At 54.6% G+C, this 17,050-nt stretch overlaps 1 protein-coding gene across 2 annotated transcripts in view; it reads left to right on the top strand.

Annotated features, from left to right (window-relative positions):
- The first annotated feature begins 1,003 nt into the window (after nt 1-1,003).
- Nucleotides 1,004-17,050, top strand: part of SCAP (SREBF chaperone) — a 60,987-nt gene continuing 44,940 nt past the window's right edge. Inside the window, exons 1-2 of one of the 2 annotated variants that reach the window (XM_077790073.2) lie at nt 1,004-1,237; nt 13,781-13,969. In XM_077790073.2, coding sequence (XP_077646199.2) covers nt 13,848-13,969 — 122 coding nt within the window. In that variant the 5' untranslated portion in view covers nt 1,004-1,237; nt 13,781-13,847. Of the gene's footprint in view, nt 1,238-13,780; nt 13,970-17,050 lie in introns of those variants that run through there. The other variant, XM_085572854.1, reaches the window with a different exon arrangement.

Raw genomic sequence — 17,050 nt, 5'->3', positions numbered from 1 at the left:
GGCCCCACCGAGGCTGGGGCTGGCGGTCAGGGGTGCAGGGCCCTGCGAGAAGGGGATGTGTTATATTGGGAAAGCGGCAGGCAGCAGGGACTGCTGCTCTGCCAGAAGGACTCTGGAAAGGCTCGGCCCACGGAGATGAAGGAGCAGGGCATGTGTTTTGCAGCATCCCACGCCATGCTGGCAGGAGAGCAGGGGCATGTCTGGGGAGAAAGAAGGAGCCCCTGGCCTTTGGGCACTGCTTGCCCCTTGCCAGTGCCTGGCCCACTTCTGTTCCCGGGAACCAGTCACCTCTGCCCCCTACACCGAGCCAGGGCTCCCGCTGCGAGGTCCTCCCTCCCGATGTGCTCTGCCCCGGGATGCTCCAGGGCTCCTCATGCCCAATCCCCGCCATCAACCCCTCCGGCCCCTCCCGGGGTACTCGGGACTGCCAGCGCCGGACTCGCACATTCCCGCCATGCGCGGGTGCACGGGCCGGCTCCGCTCTCCCGCCGCACCGCGGCGCGGCCGGTGCCCGGCCCTGCTCGCACGGCGCCGCCCGCCGCGGGGCCCGGTGCCGGCGCCGCCGCGGGGCCCGGTGCCGGCGCCGCCGCGGGGCCCGGTGCCGGTGCTGCCTTGGCCGCCCGGTGCCAGTCCCGGCGCCGCCGCGGGGCCCGGTGCCGGTGCTGCCTTGGCCGCCCGGTGCCAGTCCCGGCGCCGCCGCGGGGCCCGGTGCCGGCGCCGCCGCGGGGCCCGGTGCCAGTGCTGCCTTGGCCGCCGGGTCCCGCCGCCGCCGCGGGCCCGGTCCCCGCTCCACGTGCTCCCGCCGCCTCCGCGCCGCTTCCGGGGGCGTGGCCGATGTGGGGGAGGAGGCGTGGTTACAGGCGTGATTATGCAAATAAAGACGCGCCTCGCGCCGCGTGGGCGTGGCCATGCAAATAGCGCCCATATTGGGGACTCACTGCGCTCTTGGGGGCGTGGCCGGCGGGGCGTGGGCGTGGCCGCGCCGACGGCGGGGGGCGTGGCCGGCGTGCGGCGCTGCGCGCGCGCGGTCGGGGCCCGGCGGCGGCGGCGGCGGCAGCGGGGGGAGGGCGGGAGGGGGTGGGAGGAACCGGGCCGGGAACGGGCGGAAGAGCTCGGCATTAACGCGGGTCCGGAGCTACGAGACCCCACGGCACCCTAACTAAACAAAACCAGGCCGAGGAGACCCTCCAACCGCGAAGCGCGGGAGCCGCGGCTGCTGGGAGGTCAAAGGGCGGAGGTGAGGAAGGAGCCGCTTCCCGGTGAGGCGAGACGGGGCCGGGGCCGGGGCGGGCGGCGGCCGCGCGGTCGGTATGGAAATAACCCCTCACCGCCCGTTCCGTGCCTCAGTTTCCCCGCGCGGCGGGGCCCGGGCCTGCCGGCCCGCAGCCCCGCTGCGTCTGGGGGATGTGTTCAGGGGAACGGGGGAGCGGCGCCGTTTGTCCCGCGGGTTCTGCCGCGGCTCCCCGGATAACCCATGCCTGGCTCTGGAGCCGGGCCGGTGCTCCCAATCCAGAGATGGAGCGGGGATCGCCGCTGCTGCAGGATGGGCAGAGAGCGTTTTAGGGGAAAGGAGGAGCCCGGTGGAGCGGGGGACGGGAGGGGAACGCTGCCGGGGTTTGTGCAGCTCCCCGAGCCGCAGAACCAGGCGGATCTGCTGCCCTGCCTCTCCCGGGACCTGGCTCCGTGCTCTCTGCGCTTATCTCGCCCCCCGAGGCTTGCTGAACTTGGGGATTTGGTCAAAATTTAGGAGTCGCCTTCCTCACGGGAGTCAGGATGAACATCTTTACATTATCTTTGCTATAACGAGCGAGGAGCTTTTGGAATGCTGAGGCAGTGGTGGGGCTGTGTTTGGGAGGAAAGGGCTCCGGAAAGATTTTGGCCTTAGTGCCAGAATTTCCTGAATGCAGCATCCACGTGTTTTTCCGGGTTGTTGAAAGGCAAACCAAGTTTCTTTTCATTCAAAGGGCAGAGATGAGGCGTGAGCTCCCTCTCTGTGAAACCAGAGCTGTGAGGGCAGCACGAGGGTGGTGAATTTGGGATTACTCGAGCTGTTGTGTAATGCAGAAAGGAGATTAGCTGGCTGGGATTGGGAAGAGAGAACACCCCGGGATGTTCCCTGAACGTGTGGCACAGCTCCGTGTTTCCAGGTACAACTTGACATAGTTTATTTTTCCGATCACGATTCAAATATAGCATCCCAAAAGAGCCACGAACAATCAGGGTTTGTCTCAGAGGCATTCAAATAGTATTTTAAGTGTCAGAATCCTATGATGAATGAATTAGTCAGGATCTCACCGAGTTACTCAACACTGTTTTCAGTCAGGGGGTTGCTGGGCCTGTCTGGCGTCAGAGCTTGGATCATTATGCACCAAAAACTCCTTTTTTCCCCCCTCTCTGATGAGAATTGAGAAAGTAGAACAGGTACAACTTGAGGAACAAAAATAGCATTACCCGCCTGCAGTGGAATGTAGTCGGTGAGGAGCAGCAGCACAGCACTTCCAGCAGCTCCTGAGTCCTGGGAATCCTTTCCAGGCCAGGCCTTCCCCTCTCCCAGGAGACTCCAGGAGCTCTGGGGGAGGTGTGGGCACAGTCCCTGTGCTGGGAGCACGGAGGGCTCCAGAGACTGGAAGGAGGTGTGGAAGCAGCTTTCCTTGCCTCTAATATCTGTGATTATAATTCCTTTGAATGCCTTTCCCCACCTTGTGCAGCGCATTAAAGGGTGAGAAAGGAAAGCTGAAGGAGCACTGAGCAGCTCTGTGGTGGTGCAGCTGCTGTTCCCACGTCTGGGAGTGCTGCTGCTCACATCCAAGGTACCCAGGACAGGGAGGAACAGGGGCCTGAGGGTGGCTGTCTTGGAGGGAATCTTTTCATTCACGTCCTCAGGTGAAGACCCAGCCCCAAAGGCTCAGAACAGCCTTGGCTTTTTGGCATAACTGGGAAAAAGTAAAGTTCCCCTCCCAGGAAAAGAGTGGTTTCAGCTGGAGTGAGAGTGTGGTGGGCAGTGGAGAGGGGAGCAGGATTGCAGTTCTTAAATCTGAATGAATCCTGTGTGGAGCATTGTGATAAAGGAATAATAGTTGGTTTGTTTACAGAGGACAATGTCCCAGTCAGGATTGGGGACTTGCTGCCTCACAGAGGGGTTTTGGGATGGTTTCTCCATCTGGAAGAAAGAGTGCAGTGATTTCCTGAGCCTGCTGATGGTTAGAAAGGAAAACGTTGAGTTGTGCGTGGTGCTCTGAGGTGTCCCTGGCAGTTGGTGTGTTCAGCCTTGCCCGGTGTGACCCAGAACCTGTGGAAAGCCAATCCAGGCAGGTGTGTCACCTTACAGGTGCTGTGTCCCTCTGGGAGCCCCTGAGATGTGGCAGTGCAGACTCCTGAGCCACGGAAGCTGTCCTGAGCAAAGCTCTGGGGTTAATTCCAAGGGAACCACGCAGGGGAATTTTTGCTTTTTGTTTCTTGGACTGATGGTCAGAACCGTGGGCTTTGTCTCCCTTTTGCCATCCTGCACATGGTGCCTGTCAGGGCATCCCTGTGAGTGCACGAGTGACACCAGAGCTTCCAGAATTCTGGAGCCTGGGGTGGAGGCACGGCTGAAGCTCTGGCTGGCTCTGTGTGGAAGGGAGAACGTGTTCCCTAGAGAGCCAAGGGCACGCTCCTGGTCCCCTGCCAAACCCACAGGTTGTGCAAAGCTTCACAGGAGCCCCTGGTGCTGCACCCCGGCCCTCCCTCCGGAATGGGAGCACCCTTGGGTGATGTTTCCACAAGGTGTTTTTCAGGGAAATGATAGTGCCTAACGGATAAACTCTGTCTGACCGAGCTCTAATTGCAGGAAATCAGGAAACTCCTGCCACTCAGAGCTGGACTTTGGGTGTTCCGTGGTGCTCACAAGAGATTTCTGAGGGGTTTTTGGAGGGATTTTCTCCTAAGAGGCAGAAGGGCCCCATCTGGGCTATGGGTCTGGAAAATGCAGAATTCTGGATTTACAGGGTTCACAGGGATGTGCTTTACCTGGGGAGGGTTTTGGGAAGCTGCTGTCTGCTCCTGGGGCTGCAGCAGGGCTGGGAAAGGAGCTCCAGTTCCTTCCATGGGCAATGTTTGCCCACCCTGGGCACTCCTGAAGGTGTTACTGCCCTCTTTAAGTGTCCCTGCCCATCAAACTGTGGGGTAAAGCATGGAAGCATCTGTCATGGCACATCCCTTAAAAGGAGTTGCAGAGAAGGTGCAGTTCAGTTATTCAGACATGAATTTGAATTTTAGATTTATCTGTTTCAAAAACAAACACCAAACCGTACAGCCAGAATGTGTTTGCCTGCATTAAACAGGCTGGTTTGGGTTTTATTTCCTAATATTGGTCATTAACCACCAATGCTGATTTCTGCTCTGAAGGAGAGTTTTGAGCCAGGAAATGTGTCCTCTGTCCTAGAGAAAGAAGCAGGGGAGGAGCTGTGCTCAGTTCAGATCCTGGTTTGCTGAGGTGGAAGGTAGTGGAGATTCACTCTTTTCCTCAGTTGAGTTCCTCGGGATGGTCCAGGCAAACTCTGCCTCACAAAAGCAGAGCTGGAGCTGGGCAGAAGTCCTTGAAATGCTGATTTATGTTGCTTTCAGCACTCCTGCACTCAGGGTGATTCAAACCCAGAGGTGTTCCTGTTCCTCCTTTGAAGAGCACAAGGGGAGGATGAAGATAAAAATCAAACCTGACTGTCAGAGGGCACACGGAGGGACACACAATTATTCTGGGAATGTCCTCGTGGCAAGAAGGTGGTAAAAGAAAGAACAGAGAGGTAAACTTGATGTCTGGCATCCCCAAAACTGGAGTGTTCTGCACCTTTTGACTCTTGGTGAGCAACTGGTGGTAGTGGCAGGCTACAAAAAGGAAGAGCAGCTTTGCAAGCTGTCATTTCAGGGAGGTATTTCTGTCTGTGTGCTCAAAGCAGGGACTAAAAAAGACCTGAGAAGCTTTAGGAGGCATCTTTGGAGACATGGGAAGTCAGTGATGTTTTTAAAGGCTGGAGGAGAGCGGGCAGTTGGTGTGGGTGGGAGTGGGACAAGGAGAATGGGGAGTAGCAGTCATCCCAAAATCCTGCAGCGGGTGGGAAAAGCACCTGGCAGGGGACAGGAGTGCAGAATAGCTGGTGCTGCTTTGCCACAGCTTCTCCTTGGCAAGGTGAGTTTGCTCTTTCCAGGATAAGATACCAGGGCTGTTTCTGGCTGCAGGAAAGCAGCTGTGGCCATGAATCCTCTAAGGTTTGATTTTTATCCCAAATTAGAGTCTTGAGTAGGTGCAGTTAAAGCAAACCCAAACCTAAGAAGGTGCCAGTCTATGGTGGATAAAACAGTGGTTAAATAAATGTATTCAGAGTGGCAGTAACAGCCTTGTTAATGGGTCTGGGTGTTCTGGGGGGCACTGGGGGCTCGGGGGTCTCACTCATCACTGAAGGGACAAAACAGACCGTGCACATTCAATTTGTACATGGCATAAAGCAGGCAAGGGCTGCACGTGTGCCTCAGGAGTGAGAAATGAGCAATTAAACATGGCCTGCAAATGGGCTGGTGGTGAGGTTGGGATCCAAGCAAAAATAGCCACTGCAGGCATGAGGATAATTGATGAGGTGTAACCCCTAATTAAAAAGAGACTGGTGACCTCCTGTGTGTGTGGGAAGGTGAAAGTTGGAGTGTGGAAATTGGTGGTGGTGGCCTTGGCAGCGCTGTGGGAGCAGTTGGGCTGCCAGGGCTGCTCCAGCCTCACAATTCCATGGCTCCACGTGCCACAGCTGGGGCTGGCTGTGCCCATGGCAGCAGGGAGGAGCCCGGGGAAAAGGTACCAAGAGGTACCAAACCCTCTCTGACACCTCTAGACACTCCTGGCACTGCTTAAGAGCAAACTGGATAAAATCTGCTGGGAATAACTGGAGCAAAACTCGTTATGCTGAGTGAGGGTTGGGTACAGAGCCCCCAGAGTCACTCCAGCTCCGTGTCCTTGCTGTCACTGCCACTGCTCCCAGGGGTTCTGTGCAGTGGAGAAGGGCAGGGCTGTGTCCTTGCTGTCACTGGGACTGTGTCCTTGCTGTCACTGCCACTGCTCCCAGGGGCTCTGAGCAGTGGAGAGGAGCAGGGCTGTGTCCTTGCTGTCACTGTCACTGCTCCCAGGGGTTCTGTGCAGTGGAGAAGGGCAGGGCTGTGTCCTTGCTGTCACTGCCACTGCTCCCAGGGGTTCTGTGCAGTGGAGAAGGGCAGGGCTGTGTCCTTGCTGTCACTGCAGGATGAGCAGGGCCGTGTCCTTCAGGCTGGCTGTGTCCTTCAGGCGATGCCCAGGGAGCTGTCAGGGGGTGCCCAAGGGCTCAGCTGCACTTTGTGTCCTTCACAGGCTTTGCTGGGCACCGAGGGTGGCCCGGGCTCTTTGTGGCTTGTCCATGACATGAGCAGTGCTGGGATCCTCAGGAGGGCACAGATCAGACCAAGTTACCATTCCATGAATGGCCCAGAGCAGAGAATCATGGTTTGGGTTGGACAGGGCCTGAAGGCCCATCTTGTTCCATTCCCTGCCCCTCTCCCAGCTCCAAGCCCTGTCCAGCCTGGCCTTGGATAATCCAGGGATTGAGCAGCCACTGCTGCTTCTGCTCTTCCAGGGCTCTCCACCCTCACAGGGAACAACTCCCAATTCCCAATCTCCCATCCATCCCTGCCCTCTGGCAGTGGGAGCCATTCCCTGTGTCCTGTCTCTCCATCCCTTGTCCCCAGTCCCTCTCCAGCTCTCCTGGAGCCCCTTCAGGCCCTGGAAGGGCTCTGAGCTCTCCCTGGAGCTTCTCCTCTCCAGGTGAACATTCCCAGCTCTCCCAGCCTGGCTCCAGAGCAGAGGGCTCCAGCAGCTCCTTGTGCTGTTGGACCCCAAGATTTTGCACAAATCCAGGCAGATGATCCAAAAGCATTTTGCCTGTTTTATACTCCAAACAAGATGCTTGGCCTGAGATGTTGACCCTGGTGTGGTGGAGAGGATTAGAAAAGAGCATGAGTAGAAATCCCACGTGTAGGAGAGAGGGAAGAGCGTTGCAGGGCTGTGCTGGGCAAGCTGTTTTCACGAGGCTGCAGCCCCGAGTGAAGCACTGATGGAGGCTCTGGTGTCTGTGCCTGGCACTGGGCTGGGATGTAGGGCCAGGAGAGGGCAAAGCTGGCACTGCCCAGCTGGGCCTGCTGGGGATGCTCTTGGGCGGCACTGCCCGCGGGTGTTGCATCAGTTCTGGTATTTTTAGGAGAAAGTGATTCCCCAGCCACTTGTGGAGAGCTGCCCTGATAAACAAAAAGGAGGAGATTATTCCAAGGGCTCATGTGGCTGGCAGAGTGTGAGGACCTGTGCCAGGCAGCTCCCGGCCTCTCTGGGTGCCTGGCTGTCCCTCAGCGTGACAGGAGAGCACCGAGGGCAGCCTGGGCACTGCAGCCAGCCAGGGCTCGTGTCCCGGGGCCCAGGGACCCTGGTGTGCTCAGCAGTGCCAGCTCTGCTGCTCTGTCACCTGGGGCAGGACAGGGGCCTGGGGCTGTGTGACCCTGGGACAGGGACAGTGTCACCCCTGGAACTGGGATAGTGGCCTGGGGCTCACTCTGCTGGCTATGTCACCTGGGGCAGGGACTGTGGCCTGGGGCTCTGTGACCCTGGGACAGGGACAGTGACCTAAGGCTGTGTGACCCTGGGACAGGGACAGTGTCACCCTTGGTACAGGGACTGTGGCCTGGGGCTGTCACCTGGCACAGGGACAGTGGCCTGGGGCTGTGTGACCCCTGGGATAGGGACAGTGGCCTGGGGCTGTCACCTGGGACAGGGACAGTGTCACCCCTGGGACAGGGACAGTGGCCTGGGGTTGTGTCACCCTGGCACAGGGACAGTGGTCTGGGGAGAAAATTTCCCTGCCTTACCTCGTGTTTATTTTGAGCTGCCCCTCTGGAGCTGCTGTGGTGCTGATTTATCCCGGGATAACAGAGACAGCCCTTTGCTCCTCTCAGGAGCTGATTTATCCCGGGATAACAGAGACAGCCCGTTGCTCCTCTCTGGAGCTGATTTATCCCGGGATAACAGAGACAGCCCTTTGCTGCCTCTCTGGAGCTGATTTATCCCGGGATAACAGAGACAGCCCTTTGCTGCCCCTCTGGAGCTGATTTATCCCGGGATAACAGAGACAGCCCTTTGCTCCTCTCTGGAGCTGCTGTGGTGCTGATTTATCCCGGGATAACAGAGACAGCCCTTTGCTGCCTCTCTGGAGCTGATTTATCCCGGGATAACAGAGACAGCCCTTTGCTGCCTCTCTGGAGCTGATTTATCCCGGGATAACAGAGACAGCCCTTTGCTCCTCTCTGGAGCTGCTGTGTGCCTTTGGCCATCCCTGAGCTCTCCTGTCCCCTGTGGGATGAGGAGGAGGAGCAGGAATTCTCCGTGCTGTGTGCAGCACCCAGCACGGGTGAGGATGGACTTACATCCCACAGTTTCCTGTTTCACTCTGCATCCTGGCACTCCTCCAGGGAATCCCAGGCTGGTGTTTTCCCTGTGCCCCTCACATCCCCCTTGCTGGAGCTGGGTGGTTCCTTCCTGCCCAAACCCCTCTGGGATTCTGTGCCTGTGCAGGTGGGTCACTCCAGCTGGGGCAAGATTTCCACGCTGGAGAAGAAGGGGTTGGGAAATGTTTCCTTTGCTTGGAGTCTGTTCTTCGTGTGCAAGGGAGCTTCCCTTGGCTGGATGCAGCAAGAGGAGTGAACTTTGAAATCATGTTTGCTTTAAATTTGGGTCTTTTATCTTATTGTCACAAAAGCCAAGCTTCTGTGCTTTGCAGCTCTGATGTGGAACATCCCATCCTGTCTCATCATCCACAGCAGCCAGTTGTTGTCTGGGCTGTTGGGAGTATTTTGGGAAGGAATAAAGGATAAAAACCACACTCAGTGAATGACTTCCAAAGCAGGAGTGTAACTGAGGTTCTCCTCTTGTGGCAGAAAAGTTTAAAAATGTCCTGAAAACCGTTTTGGAAATTGGTTTTGAATGTCAGCCCCTGTTTTGGGAGCAGATCACTTTATCTGACATGTAGAGATTATTGAAGTGTTCTCTGTAAATCTTTGTTGTTGTTGCTATCCAGCTTTTCAAGAGAGGTTAATAATACGTACTGTGAGTGAAATACCACTTATAAAACGGGGTCTATTCCAGATAACCTCTGAAGTCTTAAACTCAGACCACAAATAACTGTTGTACAGGGAGGAAAACAGGCAAGAAGAAGTGGGGCAAAACTGAAAGTCAGGCAGAACAGGTAAAATGAAGTAAGTTTGCACATTTTGGGGATTGAAATGTGGTTCAACAACTTGTGTCAGACTTTCAGCCCTGCTGTAGCCGCAGAGCCGGAGTGGAGGGAGGGGACTCAGCAATGCCATTTTCTACCTTTTGAGTATGGAAAGTCCATTGGGGCTGGGAGGCTGTTCCTGTTCCCCACAGCAGTGTGGGATTAACCCTTGCAGGCAGCAGCCTCCGGGCTGAGGCCGTGGCTGGGATTTTCCCATAGGAAGTGCTCTGCTCCTGTGACCTCCATGTCCTCTGGCAGCACAAAGCCCCTTATTCTTCCCATGGGAATGCGAGGGGAGAGCAGGAGCTTGGTGTTAGAGCCCATTGTGCAGCTTTTCTGTGAAGGAGCCTTGGCTGGAGCTTGTTTTCCCACCTCTGAAGTCCTGGGGAATGGTCCCCGGCCTCGCTGGGGGATGCTGGGGGATGGTGCATGCTGCTCTGGGTGTGCTGTGGGGACCCAGGAAATGCTGTGTGCTGTGATAAACCCAGGAAATTCTGTGTGCTGTGATAAACCCAGGAAATTCTGTGTTCTGTGTGCGCTGTGATGTTCTGTGTGTGCTGTGAGGAGCCCAGGAAATGCTGTGTGCTGTGATAAACCCAGGAAATTCTGTGTTCTGTGTACGCTGTGATGTTCTGTGTGTGCTGTGGGGAGCCCAGGAAATGCTGTGTGCTGTGATAAACCCAGGAAATGCTGTGTGCTGTGATAAACCCAGGAAATTCTGTGTTCTGTGTGCGCTGTGATGTTCTGTGTGTGCTGTGATAAACCCAGGAAATTCTGTGTGTGCTGTGGGGAGCTCAGGAGCTCAGGAAATTCTGTGTTCTGTGTGTGCTGTGAGGAGCCCAGGAAATTCTGTGTGCTGAGATAAATCCAGGAAATTCTGTGTTCTCTGTGTGCTGTGATGAGCCCAGGAAATTCTGTGTTCTGTGTGTGCTGTGATGTTCTGTGTGTGCTGTGAGGAGCCCGGGAAATGCTGTGTGCTGTGATAAACCCAGGAAATTCTGTGTGTGCTGTGGGGAGCTCAGGAGCTCAGGAAATTCTGTGTTCTGTGTGTGCTGTGAGGAGCCCAGGAAATTCTGTGTTCTGTGTGTGCTGTGATGAGCCCAGGAAATTCTGTGTTCAGTGTGTGCTGTGAGGAACTCAGGAAATTCTGTGTGTGCTTTGAGGATCCCAGGAAATTCTGTGTTCTGTGTGTGCTCTGTGGAGCTCAGGAGCTCAGGAAATTCTGTGTTCTGTGTGTGCTGTGATGTTCTGTGTGTGCTGTGAGGAGCCCAGGAAATTCTGTGTGCTGAGATAAATCCAGGAAATTCTGTGTTCTCTGTGTGCTGTGATGAGCCCAGGAAATTCTGTGTGCTGAGATAAATCCAGGAAATTCTGTGTTCTCTGTGTGCTGTGGGGAGCTCAGGAGCTCAGGAAATTCTGTGTGTGCTTTGAGGATCCCAGGAAATTCTGTGTGCTGTGAGCAGCCCAGGAGCCCAGGAAATCCTCTGCTCTGTGTGTGCTGTGATGAACCCAGGAAATTCCATATTCTGTGTGTGCTGTGAGGAACCCAGATGTGGCCAACACCTGTGGCACCTCTGTGTGTGTGCCAGTGCCAGGGTGGCCCCGAGGTGCCCTGTGCTGCCACAGCCCCGTTCCTGGCTCGGGGCCCCGCTGGGACGTGTCAGTCACAGCAGGATTTGGGGAGCTCTGGAGGCAGGAGGTGCTCTGATCCCCCGGTGCCTGTGTGGGATGGATGGATTTTTGGATACCAGGCAGTCCCTGCAGCAGCAGGGGGGTTACTGCTGGTGGTCCTTGGCCCACCTGGCCCTCAGGTGTGTGAGCATCACTTTGAGCTGCTCCCTGGGCACCAGCACAGACCAACCCAGTGACCTCAGAAATTCTCATTTTTAGTAAATTCCTCCTTCTTTCCTCCCCTGCCCTTCCCCAAGCAGGGCCTTGGCAGGAGCACTCCTGACATGGCACATCTGCCCCGGGCTGGGGTGTCCATCTGCAGGGCAGCTGGGGACAGCCAGGCCAGCCCTCGCCTCTGTGGCTGCTGGAAAAGGGGTGCTGGAAAAGGGGCTGTGGGTGTCTGGCTGTCCTATGGTGAGTTTTCTGCCAGGCAATTACATTTATCCACCCTTCCCAACGTGTGGGGCCACAAGGCCCATGCTGGGTCTGTCCCTGCTTTGCCAAGCTCGGGCTTGTACCTGGAAAACACTGGGATTCCCTTTGGAGGTTCAGCTGTAGGCGACGTGACGGAGCAAATTATTGGATGTGTTGAATGCAAGAAAAGTACCGTGGGACAGGGGTTTATTTTGGATTTTTCCCTGTATTTTCCACCTCCAGGCTTCACTGCCTCAGCTGTATGTTTTTATTACACTAATGCTGGGGCCTGCTTCCAGAACATTTTGTGGGAAATGGAGTTGAGCACGCCTAAAACCCCAGGTGACTGTGCTAGAAAAAGGAAAGTTTTCTACCTTGGTTAGTTTGTCCTCTAAGCTCAGTGGGCTCTGCTGTGTTTCCCTGCTCTTAGTGTCCTGGGAGGCTCCTGGGAAGGCTGTAAAGCCTTTCAGACAGAAATGTAAAGAATTTGGAACACGGAACTATTGTTGAGTGAGATGAAAGCTTTTGTCAGAGGAAAAGTAGCAAGGTTGAGTTAATTTTTCCCACAAAAGGAAGTTTTCCATCTCTTCCTTCTGCTGGCCAGCCTTGTTTTTGGAGGAATGCAGGCCACAGGAGCCAGGTACAGGAGGAGAGGTGGTGGAGTTCACCTAAGCTTGTGGGTGGCTTTGTGTGCTGGAAGAATTTTTCTTTTAACCTGTGTTTTTAAAAAAAGGCTCAGAAATTTTTTGTTGTTTGTCTCAAGGCAGTTTATTGTAAGTTGTCTGAAAGATTGTCTTCTTGGGCTGCTGAGGTTTGCTTAGTAGCTTAGGCAAGGGTACACACACTTTTGACTTTTTTTTTTTCTTTCTGCCTAGTACTGTTGTTATCTTTTATATGGTACATTATGTGTTAAATGTTTATAGTTTTTTTTAATGTCTATTACTTATATTAAATGGTGTTTTTCTACTCTAAATTAATCTGTGACTGCTAATATTACTAAGAATATGAGGTAAGGAAGAAGAAAGAGGGATGAAAGGATAGGCTTAAATCCCTTTATCTTAAAACTTTTTACTCTCATGTACAAAACCAAAACACCCCTGTACAGGACTTAAACCACTTTGTACAGCACTCCAAAATGTCTCTTTTTACTTTGTGACTACTCCTACTATAACATTTAAATTTTGTGATTTTTTTGATCTTCTTGTTCTCACATTTAAAATCACAGCTGCTTCCAGCTGCCTGCCAGGGTCTCAAATGCTTCTGACCTGCCCCTGGAACTTCCAAAAGTGTCTGAGGGACATTTGGAGTTCCCACCGAGAGGGAAGGGCCAGGGCAGGCTCAGGGTGGGCACTGGGGAAGTTCCTTCACTGAAGAGTGGGTTAGTGTTGGCAAGGGCTGCCCGGGCAGTGCTGGAGCCCCCGTCCCTGGAGCTGTCCCTGGATGTGGCACGGAGGGCTGGGCACACGGTGGCCGTGGGGCACAGGGTGGGGCAGTGGCCTGGGAGGGCTTTTCCCAGCTCACTCATCCTGGGATTCTGTGCTGCGTGTCCACCTCTCGTACCTGAGCCACGAATGTCACCTGTGGGGCTGCAGGGTGGGCACATCCTGCTGCCCTCGTGCTTCCAGCAGACTTTGGCTTGGATCTGCAGTCATGCAAGAGGCAAGAAATTCTCCTTTAACATTTGTCCACAGGTTTATTTTGGCTTAGATGATCTCTGTTTGCAGAAATGCCTTGGGGCAGGAACAGTTCCTGCTGCTCACTCTTAGGAGCTCTGTCACAGCGTAAAGCAAATAAAGATGCCAGATTTTAATATGCAGCCCGCCCAAGTGATAAAGAAACAGTGGCTTTGGAATGCTCTGAGTTTTCTTGCAGAATGCTCCTCCTGTTGGACAGCACGTGAGGAGAGTAAATAGAAAGTTTTGCTCCTTGAAATTACCTGAAGTTGTTGCCAGTGCTGTGCTCCTCCCCAGAGCAGCTTTTGGCAGCTCAGGCTGGTCAGAGAGCCACTTTTGATGTATTTTGTGCCACAGGAGCAGCAGATCCACGTTGTTCTTGAGTTCCTCCTGGAACAGAGATGGTCCAGTCCTGACAGTGAGGTCGAGATCTGCTCAGTCATTGCATAGAACCAAGAAATAAATCCCAGAATGGTTTGTGCTGCAAAGGACCTCAAAGCCCATCCAGTGCCACCCCTGCCATGGCAGGGACACCTCCCAGGCTGCTCCCAGCCCTGCCCAGCCTGGCCCTGGGCACTGCCAGGGCTCCAGGGGCACCCTGTGCCAGGGCTGCCACCCTGCCAGGGAACAACTCATTCCTGAACGCTTTCTCAAACGAGCTGATGATGTTTAATTCCCTTCTCCTGATCTGTTTTCCTCCTTTGCCCTCCGTAGCTGGAGCCAGAGCCTTCCCTGAGGGGCTGCCCACGCTGGAGGTGCCCGGGATGGCCTGGAGGTGAGGATGACCCTGACTGAAAGGCTGCGCGAGAGGATTTCGCGGGCGTTCTACAGCCACGGGCTGCTCTGCGCCTCCTACCCCATCCCCATCATCCTCTTCACTGCCCTCTGCATCCTGGCCTGCTGGTGAGTCCTTCGTGCCACTGGGGACGGGGGGTTCTCCCTTCTGGGCCCACCCAGAAGCTCCTTTTTATTTAGAATTTAGAGGTTTTGTCGTCTCCTTTTGTGGGACCAAAGAAACAGCAGGGATGAAGTGATGAAGTGTCTTCATCTGGTTTAATAAGTAAAAATTAATTGACTAAGTGAAGCAATAAATGAGATGAAAGTAACTCTCAAGCACCTGGTAGTGGACTCCAAACCCATGAATTAAAAATGGGGAGAAGGAAAGTGATCTTTCTTTGCACACCTGCCTGTCCTGTTCTCCCTGGAGCCTGCACTCTTCTGTTTCACCCTTGGCATGTGGCAATCAGAGGACCTGAATTAGAGCCAGACTCTTCATGTTCCAGATCCCCAGAGAGCAGAGTCTCCTCTGGGCTTTCAGCATGGCACTGGGAGCAGGAAAGGGGAATTTCCTCTCCAGTGCAGAATTCCAGGCCCTGTCAGAGGGAAGCAGGGCACAGCCACCACCACTCACTCAGGGACAGGCTGTTGGTGCACTTGCCAAGGCTAAAGAGGCACTGTTGCTGCCAGCAGCTCTGGCAGGACCTGTTAGCAGATTCCCTCCCTCCTCAGCAGTGGCGTTCCAGCTGCTCTGTCCTGGCCGCACACAGGCCAAAAGCTTGTCCTGCTGGGAGCCAGCAGAGCTGGGAGCTGCTTTAATTCCATGGATCAGCTCCTTTGCTGCTCCCTGAGACCTGGCAGCTCCCTGCTTCCCTCTGCCCTCGGGGCTGGGAAGGGGGAATGTGCAGGGAGGGACTTGCCTGGAGCTCTCCTGGCCCCCTGAGCTGTCTTGGAAATCTGTCAGGTGCTTGGATGAGCACTTGTGCCTGCACCTCCCTCCTGCTGCTGCCTGAAATGCAGTTCCTGCTGCAGCTCACCAGTCCCAGCTGCTTGCAGGATCTGTGTTTCCTTTATTCTGGGCTTTCAGAGGAGTTTCAGGAGCATCTGGAAAGAGCCTTTCCCAAAACCAGAACAACTTGAGCTTTCCTGTCATCTTTGTTAGGTGCCAGGAGGGGTGGGCTTGGGGGGGTCTGGATGTCACCCAGGCCAGGCCCCTGGCAGGGCAGGGTCCCTGGGGTGTGTCCAGGTGGGTTTGGGGTGTCTCCAGCCCCCCTGGGCAGCTGCCCCTCCATGGAGAGAGGCTCTTCCTCCTGCTGAGCTGGAGCTGCTGTGGTTTGCTTTGTGGCCACTTCAGGTCCTGCTGTTCTTCCCTCCTCTGCCTGTGCTTTCCATTCTCGTGTTCCCCTCAAAAAATTCTAACAAAGGGAAATGTGAGGAGAGTCGAACCCCAGTGCTGAAAATGCCTTCCCTGGAGCTGAGGTGGGGCTGTTCTTCCCTCTGGGCACCCTTGCAGTGCCAGTGACCCAGAGCTGGCACAGCACACCCAGAGCAGCTGGGGCTGCCCCTGAAGGGTCCCAGGCCAGGCTGGACAGGGCCTGGAGCACCCGGGGACAGTGGGAGGTGTCCCTGCCACGGCAGGGGTGGCACTGGATGTTCCTCAAGGTCCCTCCATCCCAAACCACTCCACGTTCCGTGTTGCCAGCACCTGGTGGGTCCCAAACCGGGGAGGCCAAGCTCCCACGAGGATCCCTTTTCCCTCAAGGCTGAGCCATGAACCAGGAGTGAGAGCTCAGAGGATCCCATCCTGCTCTGGCCTCACGGCAGAGCTGCTCATCCCACCTGGAGTCAGCTCCTGGCCCTGCCCTGGGGAGAGCTGAGCCCCCTGCCCTTGGAGGCTCCTGCTGCCCCGGGGGTCCCAGGGGTGACAGATCCCCTTGGACAGGACTGGGACAGCAGCAGCACTGCCAGCACAGACAGCCAGGCCAGGGGACGCTCCACAGCCAGAACAAACCTGAACAATCTCTGATCGAAAATTTATCAAATTCTACAAAAAACGTTTGTTTTGACTCCTCCCAACTCACAGGGGATTCATGGGGAATACCCCCTGCAGAAGCACCTTCTGTGAGTCTCAAGTCTTTTCCTTGGATTTCTGGACACAGTCACCAACACTGAAATCATTTAGGGAAAAAATAGTTCCTCCTTAATCATCTATTGAATGTGCTCTGCTTTGTTTATCACTTACACTTGACCTATTATTCCTTTTTCTCTTCCCTACTCTTGCACAATGAAATGCTAATAATTAGATGTATTTCTGTCAGCCCAATGAAAAGCAAATCTGACAAGCTTGGCTTCTGATTTCATTGTTCTTTTTCAGCTGTTTGTTGTTCTCTCTGAAGCCTTGTGTTTAGATGCTGCTTGTTCCTCCATGGCCCTTGATGATCCAAGCTAATCCCTAATGAAGTGGGCAGAGCCTTGCAGGAAAACAATTCCAAGGCCTTTCTATTTAGTGTGTCAATATTGCCACAAAATTAATCTACAAACAGGGAAATATATGAGGAATTGTAAGGCCACAAAAAGCCTGAAGTTCTGTTCTCCAGATCAGTTTGGTGCTGACAATTCCAGATTCTCAGTGGATCTCTGTGTGCCAGCAGCCTTGCTTTTCCCACCAGTTCAATTCTGATTTCCTTTTAACCACTTTTGAGAACATTTGGAGGTAAAATTCCCATTCTAAACTCTCTGTAACCTCGTGTTGTCAGTTTTTGAATAGTTCAAAGTCTCTGTTTTGGGACAAGAGTTACGATCACTGGAGGTTGTGGTGGCAAAGCAGCAAGAAGATCAAGATCTCATAGTTTTGGTGTCTCACTGCTGCTCTTAAAAGTGCTGTGAGGACTAGTGAAGTTATTGATGAGTTTTGGAGATAGTTTGAATTTAAATGAGGAAAAGCAGAGGACTATAAAGGATTTGGGGCAGGGAGCAGCCACGCAGTGTCTGGGGTTTGGGTGGGATACACAGGCACTGAGCCATGGCCTTACTGGGTTTTGCCACAGCTAACTGGGCTGGAGGAATTCAGGAGAGGCCCTGCAGGGTCTCCCTGCTTTCCCTCCCAGGACTTTTCCATCCCTTTCCAAGGGAGAAGTGTTGGAATCTGTGGTCCCCACCCAGGGATGCCAGTTACGTCAGAATCTGAGGTATTGATGATTCTGAGAC

This window comes from Lonchura striata, chromosome 2 (assembly GCF_050655825.1).
Source record: "Lonchura striata isolate lonStrDom1 chromosome 2, ASM5065582v1, whole genome shotgun sequence".
NCBI classification, from domain to species: Eukaryota; Metazoa; Chordata; class Aves; order Passeriformes; family Estrildidae; genus Lonchura; species Lonchura striata.
This window is presented reverse-complemented; position numbering and strand designations above follow the sequence as displayed.